At 38.0% G+C, this 17,261-nt stretch overlaps 4 protein-coding genes across 5 annotated transcripts; 1 reads left to right on the top strand and 3 right to left on the bottom strand.

The window, feature by feature from the left end:
- Positions 1 to 77: 77 nt before the first annotated feature.
- LOC130731136 (peroxisomal ATPase PEX6) lies at positions 78 to 6,235 on the bottom strand. The gene is made up of 15 exons (XM_057583328.1): positions 5,212 to 6,235; positions 4,888 to 5,131; positions 4,535 to 4,670; positions 4,032 to 4,215; positions 3,257 to 3,445; positions 2,688 to 2,972; positions 2,445 to 2,516; positions 1,758 to 1,844; positions 1,534 to 1,656; positions 1,280 to 1,390; positions 1,156 to 1,194; positions 951 to 1,072; positions 712 to 856; positions 464 to 544; positions 78 to 317 (listed from the first exon to the last, which is right to left on the bottom strand). Exons 1-15 carry the CDS (start codon positions 6,073 to 6,075, stop codon positions 228 to 230), a joined length of 2,772 nt encoding a protein of 923 aa, XP_057439311.1. The 5' UTR covers positions 6,076 to 6,235; the 3' UTR covers positions 78 to 227.
- A 148-nt stretch (positions 6,236 to 6,383) lies between these two features.
- LOC130726665 (uncharacterized) lies at positions 6,384 to 6,794 on the bottom strand. Its single transcript, XM_057577969.1, has one exon. The coding sequence runs from the start codon at positions 6,792 to 6,794 to the stop codon at positions 6,384 to 6,386; it is 411 nt and encodes a 136-aa protein (XP_057433952.1).
- A 996-nt stretch (positions 6,795 to 7,790) lies between these two features.
- LOC130731138 (60S ribosomal protein L19-1-like) lies at positions 7,791 to 9,595 on the top strand. Its single transcript, XM_057583332.1, has 5 exons — positions 7,791 to 7,949; positions 8,305 to 8,427; positions 8,761 to 9,074; positions 9,209 to 9,273; positions 9,362 to 9,595. Exons 1-5 carry the CDS (start codon positions 7,838 to 7,840, stop codon positions 9,384 to 9,386), a joined length of 639 nt encoding a protein of 212 aa, XP_057439315.1. The 5' UTR covers positions 7,791 to 7,837; the 3' UTR covers positions 9,387 to 9,595.
- A 1,440-nt stretch (positions 9,596 to 11,035) lies between these two features.
- On the bottom strand, positions 11,036 to 16,912 carry LOC130731137 (uncharacterized). Of its 2 annotated transcripts, XM_057583331.1 has the most exons (14): positions 16,446 to 16,906; positions 16,307 to 16,328; positions 16,148 to 16,226; positions 16,000 to 16,032; positions 15,449 to 15,597; positions 15,109 to 15,265; positions 14,472 to 14,712; positions 14,029 to 14,270; positions 13,176 to 13,439; positions 12,957 to 13,067; positions 12,108 to 12,332; positions 11,817 to 12,020; positions 11,507 to 11,683; positions 11,036 to 11,418 (listed from the first exon to the last, which is right to left on the bottom strand). In XM_057583331.1, exons 1-14 carry the CDS (start codon positions 16,765 to 16,767, stop codon positions 11,212 to 11,214), a joined length of 2,433 nt encoding a protein of 810 aa, XP_057439314.1. In that variant the 5' UTR covers positions 16,768 to 16,906; the 3' UTR covers positions 11,036 to 11,211. The 2 variants fall into 2 exon arrangements, with proteins under 2 accessions (XP_057439314.1, XP_057439313.1); XM_057583330.1 differs by having other exon boundaries at positions 11,817 to 12,332; positions 16,446 to 16,912.
- Positions 16,913 to 17,261: the final 349 nt, after the last annotated feature.

Below are 17,261 nucleotides of genomic sequence, written 5' to 3' on the forward strand. Positions count from 1 at the left end.
TAGTCCTAAAAATTACATTAAAAAACAAGAAGGGTAGCTCTTTTATGCTAGAGTGTTGTGTTGTCACACCTCCTTACTAATCACTAAAATGCTGGAGTAATTTCAAAACTCACTATATATGTCATTACATATCATTTATTACATGAAATAATCACTTATTAGTCAATTACAAGAGATGACAACAATCAGAAGGGGATATTTCAAAGAAGAATATATAACAATAGAACTCATTTTGAGGTGCCTTCAAACTGATCTCTCAGTAGCTCATACTTCTTAAGCTCAGCCATGGAGAGGGAAGGCTGAAGCTCAACTAAGACCTGAAAGTTTCATGAAATATCAGTCACACAATTAGATACTAGAAACTAGTTAGAAAGCAATTGATGGGGAAGTTGATAACTCTAAACTTCAGTGTTAGTGTTTGATCAGAGGGTAACCAAATATATCAATAAAAATTGCAAGTTACCTGGACAAAATCATTGTGTTCAACAACAACAGAATCAGCTTCATTGTCTTGGCTGGATGACTCTGGATCTGCACTCAAAACCTACAAGAAAGCAATGAAGTTAAGTACACTCTAAATACAGGCTGCAATTTCCTCTATAAATTGATAGTCCACTGTCATCTCAAAATACCACAACAGGCCTAATTGTCAAAAAAAAAAAAAATGTACACAAAGAAATCATGGGATATAGTGATCTTGGCAGGATTTACCTTGCGCTTCGCAGCATGGAACCAAGCATCTGCACACAAGGCGTACGTGTCCGCACCAGTGAAATTTGGTGGACATTTTTTCGCTATAGAGTAAAGTGAAACATCCTCATGCAATTTAAACTTTCGGGTAAGAGCTTTCAAGACCCTGTGAAAGATGAAAATCAAAGGTTTACTTTAGCATTTAATCAACATTACACACACACACACAACAGAGATAGCTGAAAAAGCAGACAACTTACCGTTCTCTGTAAGATGCATCAGAGTTAACTCCAACATATAACAGCTTATCAAATCGACCAGGACGCAGAAGTGCTGGGTCTATCAAATCTGGCCTATTACTTGCACCTATAATAAATAGATCCTATCGAGCCAGCAACAGAGACACCACTTGTTAGAAGCAAAGTAGTATGCTAAAAGATAAATAATTCAAGTGGATAAAAATACCTGACTTGAATCGCTTAAGCCATCAATCTCTGCAAGCATCTAATAACAGGGGGAATATATTGCATTAGGAAACTCATAGAAAAAATCTACAAGCATCATGATCTTGCTCATAAGAGGAAATCACCTGAGAAACCACTCTGTCCATAACACCACCAGAATCTCCTGAAGCACCCCGAGCTGGTGCAAGAGAATCAAGCTCATCAAAGAAGATGACACATGGACGTGCTGATCTGGCCTGTGAATTATATAGAAGTTCACTTCATCAAAATCTGTTATGAAAATTGTCAAGTTCACAGGAAATAGACATGCACTGAGACAGACATATTCAATTCAATTTGAGAAATTATTCAGATCAAAATAACCAAAATATTATTATACCTTCTGGAAAATGTCCCGGACATTCTTCTCAGACTCTCCTATGTACATGTTGATCAGTTCAGGTCCTTTCACACTAAGAAAATTTAAGGAACATTCTGTAGCAACAGCTTTTGCTAATAATGTCTGACATAAATTATAAAAAAAGAAAAAAGAAATGAGAAAACTTTGTAATAGAAAGTGAGAAAATTTGAGGTAGAACATTGTGGTTGTACTTTACAACGTACTTTTCCTGTTCCAGGGGGACCATATAAAAGAACACCAGACCGCTTGCGTAATCCAGATGCAAATAGATCTTTATGCAGGAGAGGTAACTAAAATATGAAATACAGAATGAATCAGATATTCAGAAATTACAGACAATTAATAGCATCTCCAATCCTGGAGAGTTTTCTAAATATTAAAACAAAGAAGAAACAAGCCTGGAGAGTTTTCTAAAAAAGAAAAGTTGAATTGATAGATCAGTACATATTATCTATGATTCAAGAGAAAGAGCCAACATATGCACCAATGAGGAAAAACCGATGATATGTTATGCATTTTTGGAAAGGTTGATATAGTAGAAACAGCCAATTCAATCTAATTTTTTTAATATAATCTAGAATTAATAGTTTCCATATGACACTTTAGTGTACAAAATTCAAATTTCAAATATGAATCTCTAAAAGTACCTTCTTTCATTTTTTTTTTATGAAATATGACAACCGAATGTAATTTGATTTAGTCAGCCTATGGAATATGGCAACCTAATGTACCATGTAATCATTACAACAAGTTCCTTTTTCGACCAAATATATTTTCAGGTTGCTGGGGCAGGCATTTTATCTGATACAGTAAACAGAACCATCAAAGGGTGGCATTTCTACATCATGGGAAAAGCAACAATCATTAGTTAGGCCATACAAGAAGTCCACCTGAACAGTATCTAGGATGGATTTTTTGACATCTTCAAGCCCACCTACATCTTCCCATTTCACATTTGGAACCTGCAAAAGAAAACCATACTTAAAAATTTCCCTGCAACGAGGAACATTTTCCCCCATAAGACATTTACATGCTTACGTGTAAACTTCTCTGCAATGTAAGTTATTCTAGAATCTGAATGCTGCTCAATGCAGATGAGAAAACCATCAGAAAAGCTTGAATGCTTAATTTACCTTTGGAGTGCCCAATGCAGATGCATTTCTCTTTTTTGATCTTTCTAAAGCATTCATCACGTCTTCTTTCCCAGGAATCCGAGGTGAAACTTTCGACTTATTGTTATCCTCAATCATCCCGGAAGTAAGAGAACTATCTACATCTTCAGATCCATCTTTGTCTACTTCAGCATTGCTCCTGGGAAATAAGTTGGCACCAGCATCAGCGATTAAAGCACACATATCCCTGGGCAAGAAACCAGATGTTTGCCCAACTATTTCTTTTACAAAACCCTCTGAATCAGTCTGCAGGAAGCAACAACGTGATTGAATAAAGTCAAACACTCAACAGTAATGATCAGGGGATTCAGGAGCAACAACGTGATTGAATAAAGTCAAACACTCAACGTGATTGAAACCAGATGTTTGCCCAACTATTTCTTTTACATCAGTTTTTTTTTTTCATTCTATTTTTTTTATTCAGACTTAGAGAGAGAATTGCCATCACAGGTGCTGCTAATAGTCAATGTATTAACCCAAAAAACATCGAAAGAAGGTATAGACACAAGAGGAAGCTCCATTTCACTTACATCAGAGAGGAGTCCAGAAACACTCTGCAGTGACTGGGATAGCATCTCAGCCCTTTGCTCTTCAGTCAAAGACCCCATGCTTAGTTCATGGCTAAAGCAGCGTCTGATAGTTGAAGGTAGACCTTCTGAACTGTCAGCAGCAGCAATCAACAGGATCTGCCCGCTTGTCTTTTCAGCATTCTTCTCCACCTTTACTAGCATGCTGTAAATGTAAATATCTTTGCAATTCTAATTAAAAAGGAAAAAAGACAATTCTAGTTTTTGAGTTCTTGCCAATCTTGATTAGGATTTACCCCTTGACTGGCATTTTGAAAAAAAGACATAATGGTGTACGGTTTTGCATATGCTTTACATTATGAGAAAAACAGAATCTTTTGGTCACTTAAAGTATTATGAGAAAAAAGAAGACTACTTTCTGTAGGATGTATCTTATTCTCATTAAAGTACTTTGCATGTCACTTGACAGTACTTTTTCCTAGAAAGAAAGAGTCAAACTTAGAAGTTTGTATCTCAGGAAGAGAGGTTGCCTCAATTTATTGAAGTTCCCAGAGCCAATTTCCTTCCATCACATTTTTTCCCTGTTACAGAACTGCTACTTTTACTAATTGCCTAGCTTGTCCACTCCTTTTGCGCTCTCTTGTTTTATTATTTTGTCTGATTTGCAAAGTAAGTAAGATATAACATTTGTGTTGATTAGAAAAATGCTTAAAAGAAGAAAAAAAAAAAGTTAGTCTAGAGAATAGTGATAGCAAAATTCAACTAAGTTAGATCTTACCAATTCACCATTTGATGTCACCAGGGAGTTGCCATCACCACGTTCACTAACTGGCTCAGTGAATTTCCTAATGACTGATGCAACTTCAGCTGTATTTCCTCTTTGATCATTTAGAGAACCATCAGGCGAATTTGAATCTCGAAAAACATCAAAATGACGGAGAAGAAGTATAGCTGGCGAGTATCTGTAACAATTTCATCGCATAAGCACAGGCTAGAAGCATTGAGAGAAAACATATTCAAAACATTAAACTTCTCAGAGTTTATATAACCAGGCAATCAGATAAGCGACCATAGTAAAACCTGGAAACTAATAAATGTTTAGTGGAGAGAAAAAAACACTTGGACGAAAAGAGCAAGGTGAATAAATGACTGAAACTATATGCTCCTATCTTGATAGCAAAAGATGTATGAGTACTATACCATGCCAAAACAAAAGCTGTACAGGAAAGAAGTTCCTCAGACAATATGTGTTCCTATCATTCCTAATATTCTAGATATAACCTTCGAGCTGTCTTGAAAGCTTGAGCTAGAGCAACAGATGTTTTGTCAGACGCCAGTAGATCGTGACAGTTATATTCCACCACATGCAGGCCTAGTCGACGAGCAACATATCTAATGACCGTCCTTTTCCCACAACCTGCATAATTTTGTTGTTCAGGAATTACAATCTGCACCATGAATGCAATCCAAAACCACCTTTTGTTTGGCATTTTCAAGCCACATATGAATTTTAAATAAACAACAACAACTGATGTTATCAAGTGGAGATCCAAAACACAATCAGATTTATGAAGACTAGTAAAAGAAAGGCACCAATTCCTTAAGCAAATAAAGCTTGACAAAATAGAACACACCTGCCAAGCCATACAAGAGAACTGAAACTCTGAACTTGGAAGAAAGCGCGGATGGACAGAAAGTTGGAGTAAGTATTGAAGCCAAGGTCTTCACTAAGTCTCTTTGCAAAGGGACAGGCCCTCCCTTTCCAGCAACTAACAAATCTGGAGGAAGGGGGGATGGGGAACTCCCTACTAGCACCAGAGCAGTCAATGTTTTATTGACACGGAGAACCGGTTCATCTGATGGTTCCATAGCAATGACCTGAAGACATAAGTTACACTCTAAAAAAAACATGACATGTTTCTTTGATGTTCAGAAAAATAAGAGATAGGTGAATATACCTTGAAATAGATAAGTTCATCATTTTTCCCTTGTGGTTTCTGGTTGCAGGGAATGCAAATAGTGGAATTGCAGTTCCAACTAATGTTAATTCCAAAAACATCTCCACTTGACAAATACCTATCCACTTCAAAGTACTTTTGCAACGCCAAATCAATCATGTCTTGCCGCTCTTGGGATTCAACAGGTGAACTTGATCTAATAGATTCAAGAATGCCACATTCTGGTATCTTCACAAAAGCAACCCTCAAAAGTGAGGCAAATCTCGGAGGTTGTCCAAGAGGTGCCAATTCTACCTTAATGACAGAATCATCCTCAATGCTATTATCAGCATCCTCATCACCCTTTTGACCTTGAGGATTGAAATAAGATGCTAAAGCATCTTGCCCATGGCGCAGAATGGATTTTAAGCAAGCAACGTGCAAGTTAAGATTAAAAGCCAAAATAGGAGATAAATAAGCAACTTCACCATTCAACCCACTGCAAGGGAAATCACAACAAGGTAAAACAAGCATTATTCGAGAAGAAGAGGGTGACCCAGTTTCAGTGGTGATGCCAGGAGGGTCAAGAGCAATGGCAACTGCAATTCTCTGTATCTTCATCTCAGTATTCTTGATCAAAACCGGTGAGCCTGAAGTTATGGAGAGCCTCTTGAGAAGAGAAGTGGAGAGGCCAAGGAGTGCAGAGTGGTCAAGAGAAGAAGGGAATTGAGGTTTATTGGAGGATTGAAGAATTCCAACAGGTAAGTGGAAATTGGGAGAAGATTCATGGTTGTTGTTTGGGGGAGAAGATGAAGATCCTAATAAGGAATTGATGACATGTTTGGTGGAACAGAGAATCAGAGGCTTCCTCCTCTTCTCCACCATTTTCACCAACCAACAAGAGGGCGAAGACAGTAGCTAGTGTTGGTACCAAAATCTGACAAAACGAACGGCGGCGGCGGCAAAGGGGGAGCTGATTTCACCGAAGAAACGGTGGACACATGGTCAGAGGGGCGGTGTTTGTCAGAGGCTTAGAGCACAGTGAAATGAAAAGGATAGGGATATTATTGTCAAGTGAATTTAAGATTTGGGGTACTTTCGTCAATTACACCACATGATGATCATAACCCAAAGTAAAGTTCGATGACGTTTTCTTTTTATACATCGGAAAATTAAAAGACAAGGAAGAGAAACTACAAGACTAGCAAGTCTCTAGCTAACATGGGACAAAGCTCATGAGGAGGAACCTCAAGACTAGTATAGTGACATTGAAGGCGACTACATAAACCAACAAGACAATCCGCTGCTTCATTGGCATCCCTTGAGATTTGTCGGAGCTCCACATCCCAATCGCGATCCAAGATAAGCTTTAAATGAAGCAGATGTGAGGCATGTGTGTGTAACTGATAGTTATTGCTAACTAAAGTCTGTACAATTTCGAGACAATCAACTTCACAAATAACACTCCTCAAATTTGCGTCCCACAACATGATCAATCCCAACTTCAAGGCCTCGATTTCAGCCTTTAGAGGGTCTCCACCAATGGTGCCTGCGTAATATCCTTGCACCCACGTACCTGTGGAGTCTCTGACAAGACCCCCCATGCCTGATTTCTATGACGTTTGCTTAGTACTATAATAATTGTTTTTTTTTAAGTTAACTTTTATTAAAAAATGAAAAGGTGCATCGACTTCTAAACGAGAACATCAAACTGAACAAGAGAGGAATACGGTAGAAGCTTTTTCGCTCACACTGAAGTGTGAAAAGAGCTAGAGTTCCTATCTAGATAATCAGTAATACTATTACCACCACAACAAACAATAGTTCTGAATAATCAAATGGTAACACAAGATGCTTACAATCCTTAAGGACGGTCCCGTAGGACACTTCCAAGCCTCAAACAACCCGTTTCAAAATACACGAAACATAGAAAACAAACTAAAAGCCATGGTGAGAGCCCATCTATAACTAATAGCTTATGCAATCAAAAAGGATAAAATATCAAACATATATGTCGTCGGTGCAACCAAAACTTCATCATAGTCACCACGAGCCACAAATTCCAAGACAACAACAACCTTAGTAATGGTTAAAAGTTCAATTAAGTGAGACACATCCAAATTATGCAACGTGCACAATGCATTTATCTAATTTCTACGCCCTTTCTCGATACAAAAAATTAAGTGACTAGTAAAAAAATGTTAAGTGCCTTAAAAGATAAATTTATAATAGTATAAGTTTAATACCTACACTAATGTTTTATGATCTCATCAAAATTCATTATCTTACCATATCATGCATAAATTAAAATGTAATTAAGATGTAATTTTTGAGTATCGAGATGATTAATCTCATGACTGTCGGTCAGCTGTAAGATACCTTTGGAGACAAAAAATGCATAAATCAATGTAAAACAAACCTACTAATAAAAAAAACACGACAAGACATTATTGAATATTAATGCAAAATTCGTGAGTTCAATTTTAAAAAAAAAAAAAAAATTAAGCCTGGATAACAGTGGGTTTTGAAACAGAGTGAGTTAGGCCCAGCCCAATAAAGAGGGGTTTGGAAGATTCATTGATATAGATAGCAAAAAATTAGGGTTTAGCTCCTCCCTTTCAGAATTGTATCAGCAGCAGCAGGGAAAATGGTGTCCCTGAAACTGCAGAAGCGGCTTGCAGCCAGCGTGCTCAAATGCGGAAGAGGGAAGGTTTGGCTTGATCCCAATGAATGCAATGAAATCTCCATGGCCAATTCTCGTAAGCTCTCTCTCTCTTTCTTCTCACTTTTACCCAATTTTTTTTGTTTTCAACGAACGTGTTTATACCCATTTGCTTACTGAAAGATCCATCACCATTTGGTAATATTATTCCGCTCTAGGTGTTCCATTCGATCGAAATCTGATTGCTTTTTCTTCTTTGATGCTCTGTTATGTTAGATTTCTATAGACTCAGTAGCTTTTCTTAACTTAGTTTTTCCCAGAACCACAAAATAGCAAAGCTTTTCAACTATTGATCCATCGGCTGGCGCTTTAGCTTTAAGTTCTTGTGGAATGAATGCTCAAATCTTTTTACTATTGAAGCATTACTTAGATTGGTGGATTTTTGTTTACAGGCCAGAACATTAGGAAATTGGTTAAGGATGGATTTATTATCAGGAAGCCCACCAAGATTCATTCCCGGTCACGAGCTCGCAGGATGAAGGAGGCTAAGAGGAAGGGTCGCCACTCTGGATATGGTATTTATTCCCAACTTTAACCGGGTTACTTCATAGTTAATCTCAACCCATGATTTGTTAATTTGTTGGTGGAGTGTAGTTTCAGGCAGTTTGCCGTTGATGCATGTTTAGGAACTATTTTCATGGGCATTTTTTTATCATTTAGACATTTACTCATTGGAAATTGACTAGGTTCTACCTGATTTGTTTACCATTTGAAACAATAGCGTAATAATTCTTTGCTATATAGTTTAGGGGATTAGTTTATGGATACTACATGTCTGCAAGGGGTAGCCATATAATGAATGGCGATTGTCATCTAATTGTAATGTTATAACCTTTAAATACTAATAGGTAAGCGTAAGGGTACAAGAGAGGCAAGGCTTCCCACCAAAATACTTTGGATGAGGAGGATGCGTGTGCTCAGAAGATTGCTCCGTAAGTACAGGGAGTCCAAGAAAATTGACAAGCACATGTACCATGATATGTACATGAAGGTGAAGGGTAATGTTTTCAAGAACAAGAGAGTCTTAATGGAAAGCATTCACAAGTCGAAGGCTGAGAAGGCCAGAGAGAAGACTCTGTCTGATCAGTTTGAGGCGAAGCGTGCCAAGAACAAGGCAAGCAGGGAAAGGAAGCTTGCTAGGAGGGAGGAGCGCTTGGCCCAGGTGATTTCCTTAGTGTATTGAGAATCTATTTAATTACGGATTTCATGAATTTATATATTCTTAATATTTGAACTTGGGATCTTCTGTCTACCATAAATATGTTCACTGACACTTCTTTTCTCTGAAATGTTTAGGGTCCTGGCGATAAACCATCAGCAACACCCAGTGCTGAACCTGCTCCAGCACCTAAAGCTGCCCAGTGAGTATAACATATTGGTCTTAAGCCTTATTTACAGCTTTTGGCCTTGTTACATGTACCATGGTCTAAATGTTATTCTTTTATGCAGAGCACCAAAGAAATCCAAGAAGTGAGCAGCATTCTCAGGGATTCAAAGGATATTGATTCGGTTAAAGTAGTCTTGACGAATCTCTTGACTCTGCTTTGTTGATTTAGACCTTTTAAGATTATAAGTATAATAACTTTATTTTTGGACGCTTTATATGACATATTTTGTTTGATGGTGCTTTCCTCTCATTGGTATCAAGATTAACCAAGTTGCGAAACTTGGTCCTTTTATTTATGGCACGTTTCATCCCTTCCTAAGTAAATTCAATTACGTACAACTATAATTAGATCTGCCCCACATTTTCTTGGTAATTCTACGAGATGATGAGTTCAAAAGAATTCTACGAGATGATAATCACGAGGGAACTATATTCATTATATCCTTTTATGTAGATGAGGGACTCTTGGTAATTTATCTCTAAGGTTGTTCATGATGGGGTTGGTATGATTTGAAATTGAAGGAAACTGTGGCTTCTTTTGTGCAGGCAAATGGGTCAGGCTAGATGTGGGGTGCAGCCTGACGGGTTAGGTCTGATGGCGGGTTTGGCAGATGGTTAAAGTCAGTTTAATGTGGTTTGGTTTGGTCGGTTTTGGTTTGGACTCCTTTCTGACCGAATTGACTGAATAACAATAGAAAAAAAATGAATATCCCATTTCCTAAAGTGAGTGCAAGACCAAATAAACCTAGCTTCTCCTCTTTCTCATTCACCATAAAAAAAAAAACCCAAGCCTGTCCTCTCTAACTTCTCAATGCCGCCTCTTCATTTCTCCCTCTCACTTCACTTCCTTTCCCGCTTCTTGGCAAATCTTAGAGCTGCCACCACCGGTCCATGTCTCTTCTCTCCCTAGCTGCAGTGCCATCATCTCTCCCTCTCTCACTTCACTTCCATTACCACTTCCTACCAAACCCTAGAGCTACCACAACTGGTCCATGCCTCTGCTCTCCCCAGTGGGCTTGCAATGCCACCATCTCTCCCTCTTCTCTCACTTCACTTCCCTTACCACTTCCTAGCAAACCCTAGAGCTGCCACCATCGATCCATGTCTCTTCTCTCCCTAGCCATTGCACACCCTAGTTGTAGTGCCATCATCCATGTCCCTTCTTTTCTGTTGTCTTCAATGTAACATCAACAACTCAACGATGCCCACCGCCTTCACCAGTAACATTGTCATTACTCTTTCACCATTAATGTTGTCATCGCCCTTTCTCTCTCCCTGTCGCAAATCTTTGGAAGCTTCATCTCCTCATCCACATCTCCTCAAAAGCTTACTCCTTTATCTTAGCTAAGGAGTTGAAGTTGGAAATCAGAAGAGGAGTCAATCTCGTCACGACGGTGAGGATCTCGTCATGGCGGATGCAATTTTGGTTATGGGTTCCTCTATGGTTTTGGATTCATCTATGGTTCAAGGTTCCAACATCCAATTGAGTTATTTCTATTGATTTCCTATTTTTGTTGAGGTTCCCTCTCTGATTTTGTGACTTCATTGTTCATCTTTTTGTATTGCAATATGAAATCTTAGTGAAAATTTTGAGTCTTTCTTTTCTTCTCCTTTCTCTTCTATTTAAGTAGGGCCGTCCTTCAATCAACTACGATCTTTGTATGGTCATTCATGTATACAGCATATCTGTTTAACTTACATAAGTTGAACATATAATCGCAAATTGAAAGTTACAATTACAAAGATGTGAAACTATTTAAATTAATCTTATATTTAATAAATTATTTAAACCTGTGCCATGAGAAGCCTATCTACCAATCCCTATTTTATTTGATACAGAGTACAGACATCCGAACTAATAAACAAGCTGTGTAGATGACGAGGGGGATTTCAGTAGCATCCAACCAATGACTTATGTCGACGAAGACGAGGATGTTTTAGAAAGCAGAGCTTGAAGTGCAGAATGATTAGTCACAGGGGGGCTACAAGTGAAGTGTTGGCATACAAGAGCTACAACCTTGTTGATTGAATAGTTATTCTTTGCCATGAGAGCAATGTTGCTGTTATTTACTTCCCAAAACTCCATCTCTTCTTTGTTGTTGGGATCTATATGAATAACCTATAATCAAACACCAGAACAAGTGTTATTGATGATAAATGGGAAAAAAATGGAGGTATCAACTTTAATAAGAGGAAACTATGCTCACTGTTCTGTTGGGATCATATAATGCATGAGCTGTAGCAAGCATGCTTTCAAATTCCTCACAAGTCCTTTCACCAACCACCACCACTTGCTTGGGGGAAGGTACACGCAGCATGTCAGCTGCACAACACATCAGAGGCACTGCCATAGCCGTATCTTTCAATCTTTTCTCAAAAACAGCCTGCATTATATTAATAGAATCTGGTCATTTGCAACTGTTCCATTAACAGAGATACACACTAAGAATCAATCCCATCATATGAAAAAGAACAACGAAAGGTTTTTTAGGAGGAAATGGGGGAGGGTTTACAAACCAATAAATGTTCTGCATTTCGTTTATATTGCTCTGCCTTACTTCCAGAAACCATGGAAGCCAATCTTGTAAGATTTATCACAGAAACTGAGTTCCCAGAAGGTTCTGCCCCATCATGGTCTTCCTTCACACGGAGAAGAACTGAAGCATCTTCTCCAGTATTATTGAAATAACCACCTCCATCTTTATCAAGAAACAGAGCATCCTGCATGCAGCTTATCTCATTAACAACTGAAGGCCTGGTAAAACAAGCAAATGAAAATTCTATTTGAGACCAGACATCAATCTTTACCTGGGTTTCCTGCAATTCAACGGCCCATTGAAGCCAGTTGATTCCACCACCAAACTCATAGAGATCTAGTAATCCACAAATCAGAAATGCATAATCATCCAAGAAACCAGGAGCTTTAGATGGAGAATTTCTGAAACTATGATGTAGCCTGTGAGTCTCCGCATCATAAAGTTGCTTCCTGATAAAGAATGCTGCTTTTTCTGCAACTCTCATGTATTCCCTTGGCTAGAAATTGCACCATAAAAAAGGAGGAGAGAGTCATATACATTACTCGAGAAAAGAATCTTGTTGGCTACATGTGTTTCTCTAACAAAATAACCATCATTCCTTCTTACTTAAATTGCCAATTACTGCTAACTTGGTTAGGAACAATCCACTGACCAAAGCAAGAATAAGGATTAACAGTACAAAATTGTATGCCTATGATAGAATTTTGCAGACATCTTCCAGAAGCATCATCCATAAGAAAGAAGAGGGCTCTCTCCAATCTTTCTAAATATTGGTAGTCATTCAGCTAAATTAAAATATCAAAGGCTCTCTAACTACACTACTAGCTTCTCTTTTCAAGCGTTGATTTATAAGAAAATCTCTACTCCGATTTATTTGTCATTTCAAAAATCCTAGATAATTTTAATTACTATTCTCTCATTTATACCCTTATACATGAGTAATTTAAAAGAGCGAGAATTGTTGAGAGATCACATGTTAGAGGAATAAAAGGTATATTAGGATAAGCAATAATTTTAATGTGAACGAGGACATCATTACATTTCTTAGTATATGTGCCATAATCTTAAATGATACTTAAAGAAAGGAATGAGTACTATCATGGTAGAGGGTAAAACTTACTTCAGTGCTGACTACAGGAAAGTTGAATCTGGTCCCTTCAGGTTCAACCTTGAGAATCTTGGAGGCCCTAGCAAAAGATGAGATTGCCAGTCCATTCCAAGATACAATAACCTAGAAACATAGGATCTCTTGAGAATTGAGAGAATACATACAAGTTCAAACCTAAATCATTATAGGTGGATCCCAGATTAATCAAAAAATTGTTAAAAAGGTAAATACTTTATCATCCAAATGTGGCCTTGACCGCCTTGACCTCACTTCAAACAATTTACGCCTACATTCGCCTAGAACTTCTTGATATGTCTCAACTGACATGCCATATTTTGATGCCATTTCTGAAGGATCCTTTCTCTCAATCAGGACATTCTTTCCCTTGAATTCATCGTGAGGATCACTCATTCTAGACAGGTCACAGTTTCCCGACTCCTTTATGTAATAATGCTCCTCAAAAAGAGCTGCATGCTCTCCAAGTATGTCTTCAACCTAAACAGAACAAGCCAGAATCAAAGCCACATCCAAAAATAACAAACAAGCCAATCTTTAATCACAATACTTCCATGAGTAATTGTCCAGACAAGACGCTATAAATGTAATCGACAAATTGCAAAAAGAATCAGGACAATTAGACACATTGCCAGGAGCTAGACATGCTCAGAAAAATCTAACGTAAATATCTCCAGATCAACTCCAAAAAATACCGTGGTTACATTGTGCTCAGCACACTAATTGATGATAAATAAGAAGTAGGCTAATCAGGACATTGTTCTTCTGAAAATTGTATTATTGATACATGTCTGAAACAAATAATTTGATTCAATTAAATCCTTAAAGAATTTCAATTGAATGCCTCATAGTATCATTGGGCCATGCCAGCAACTAGAAGACCACAAATCCTTTTATGTCCACCCCAGATTATGATTTTGGACCCCATTGAAAAAAAAAATTGTAGTTACCCAATTGAATCAAGTTTTTTTGGACCACGATGAAAAGTTGTGTTTTTTCCAGGGACCTACAATGTAATAATCCATGAGAAATAAATTAATGAAAAGCAGATCAGGCATGGATTAAATACCTCTTTACTGGTCCATACGTAAAAGGCTCCTTCCTTTTTTGTTGTAGCTCCGTCAGTCTCTGCACTGTCAGCGTCCTCTGCTGAAAAGATTTCACCTTCTGGACCAATCATGTCTCGCCTTAAATAATCAAGGATATCCCTTGATACACATGAAAAGAAGTTATCTTTTGTGATAGAAAAAGCATCTAAAAAAACATTAGCCAGCTGCCCTTGATCATATAGCATCTTCTCAAAATGTGGAACTGCAATGACATAACAGCTCAACAATTTAATCATCTTTACAACATTGACCAAGAACATTGGATGTAACAGCATGTGATAACTAACTTGGAAAAATCAAAATACTCAGGCATTTGCATATGTACAATATAACTACAGCTCATAGACATAACAGACGCATCTCGAATTCCCACAGAGATTACTTCTGTCCAAGATAAACTTACCATGCCAGCACTTATCCACGCTATATCTGTGAAAACCTCCTCCAATATGGTCATGAATGCCCCCTTTTGCCATGCATTGTAAGCTAAAGAAAACCTTTTTCTGACTTTCATGAGCTCTAGCCAACTTCCCGGCCTCCACCAACTTCTTGGAGTGGTAAAGCATCAAGTTTATCTCAACTGGTCTGGGAAACTTTGGTGCAGATCCAAACCCACCAAACTTTGAATCGTAGCTATCAGAGAGCTACAAACAAAATTGTAGATTGAATGATACTCAAGCACTGAAATCCCTCAACATAAATTAAGGATTCAACAAAAAGAACTCCCATACATGGAGATATAAGAAATTTTCTTGGAATTAAAAGAAAAATATATTGCTGGACCCGTACTGTGATAGTATGAAAATCTTACAACGGTGGCTGCTATCAGCTTTAAATTCACTTTTATGAATGAGAGAACAAGATTGCTTTGTTTTAACAATTACCTCACTCTCCCCCATTCCTCATATACCATAAAGAGAAAACACAGAAAATAACAAGACCATATATACAGAAACTCCTTTTTGTAGTCTTAGAAATGGAAAGGAATTCATTCTAAGAGAATTGAATTAGTCAACAAAAGTGGATTCACAAAACCTTACCTGCTCTGAGCATAGACGTATCGCATCATCTGGAACACCATCGGCCAATTTATCAGAATCTGAACGACCAGACAATGCCTCAGAAAGCTGTTCAATTGCAAAAGCTCCACTCTTAACCAGCATATCCCTCTTATCTTCCCAAGCCTCTTTTACTTTTCTGGAGAAAGCAGGAACAAATGGTATACAAATAAGAACTTCAACAGACAGAATAATAATTTCAAACCATTAATCTTTAAGGTTTTATCCTCAACAAATTGAGGCACGCCCTCCACTTAAATTACTGAGAAAGAGAGAATCTAAGCAACTTGATATTCAAGCTGAGATGTGCAACAATTCTCACCTAAGTAAAGTCTTAAATCCAGGTCGTCCATACTTATCATCAGGGGGAAAGTAAGTCCCACCCATTAAAGGTTTCAAGTCAGGTGAAAGAAACACATTCAGGGGCCAACCTCCTCCACCATACAAAGCCTGCACATACGTCATGTATACCTGAAGAAGAAAAAAACCAACCTTTAGTGCATCTTGTTGCCAGTGGTATACCTTTAAACTTTCTCTAAACAGCTCATGCATTTCTCAGTTCCATATTTTTTGTTCCTTCCTCAAAATAGAACAAACTTGGAGATCATAACCATGGGTGAGTGTAGTGTGACTGTATACAATGCCCTCATACATCCTACACAAAAGCCTTATTCCACTAAGTGAGGTCGGCTATATGGATCACACTACACCACCGAGCTCGACCAAAAACCAAATTATGAGGGATATTATTGATAGTGAGACCATTATGAACAATATCTCCCAAGTTCTTTTCGGTCTCCCTCTACCTATCTTCACAAGAGTAATGCTTTCATACACCCTAATATATATAAATCAAATGAACAGTTAAGTTACCTTATCAACATCCGGTCGCTCCTCTCGATCCACCTGTGGCATTGATACATTAAAATGGTGCAGAACAAGGTAAAACACATTGTTAAGTAATGAATGGAGAGAAAGTTGTTGGAATTGAAAGCAAGAGCAAAACATGAAAGGAAACTACCTTAATACTAACAAACCAGTCGTTCAACAACTTGGCAATCTCCTCATTCTCAAAAGACTCAACCTCCATAACATGACACCTTAATTACCAACATGTCAGTCCATTACTAATCAAACCTTAAACATGAAAAAGTTGAGTTTTTTTTTTTTTTTGACATACCAGTGACAAGTGCTGTACCCAACTTGGAATTGAATCGCCATTAACACCATTTTCAAACAAAACCAGCAGTTAATTTACTAATTACACAAAAAAGATTTCATTTTGAATCAAATTTGCAAAAGGGTAGGTAGAGAAATACTTGATAAGAAGATTGGGGCATCTCGGCGGCGAGCTTCGGCGAAAGCTTCTTCACCCCAGGGATACCAATCAACGGGGTTGTGAGCGTGTTGGAGAAGATAAGGGCTTTGTTCTGCGGCGAGGCGATTGGCGTGTTTGTGGTGGGGGTTGGAGTGGGAAGTTGCCATTGAATTTGAGAGTGAGAGAGAGAGAGGTTTCTTCTTCAGTTTGAGATTGAGAGGGAGTGAGAATGAGAAAGGGGAATTTGAGGAGGGTAGGAGGTGGTGGTGGTGATAGTGGAAAATGCGACCAAGAGACCTATGAAGGTGGTGGAGTATCAACATAGAAAGAAGAGAAGACAAGAGTATGTGAATGTGAGTCTTGGTCTGTTTGCTTGGATTGGAAATTTGGAAGTGTGTTTTGGTCACTCAGTGAGCATGTGTCAGCTGCTTTGCCATTGCCATGCTGTGTAATTGTGAATGCTTGCTTCTCTTCTCAACACTTGGACTGTCTTCCTCCTTGACAAGTGGCTCATGTTTGTCCTGGTTTCTCATGTCATGTTTAGATTACTAAAGTGACACTTGTTGATATGACGGTTAAATGTTGATGTGACAAACATTGGACAAGTTAGTCCATGAATGTGACAAATGTCAAGTAAGTTAGTTTTCTATGTAAAATTCACTATTTTACAAAAAAATATAGTTGACATATTCAAACCTGGAACTTGAGATGGTAAAACAAGCCTTTAACCCATTAAGTCAAACAATCTAATGAGCCCTAGAGAGAGAAGGGAGAGGGAAAGAGAGTTTTTAAAAATTATAGGGCATATGGGTTGACC

Source organism: Lotus japonicus, chromosome 1 (genome assembly GCF_012489685.1).
Source record: "Lotus japonicus ecotype B-129 chromosome 1, LjGifu_v1.2".
In the NCBI taxonomy this organism is placed as follows: domain Eukaryota; kingdom Viridiplantae; phylum Streptophyta; class Magnoliopsida; order Fabales; family Fabaceae; genus Lotus; species Lotus japonicus.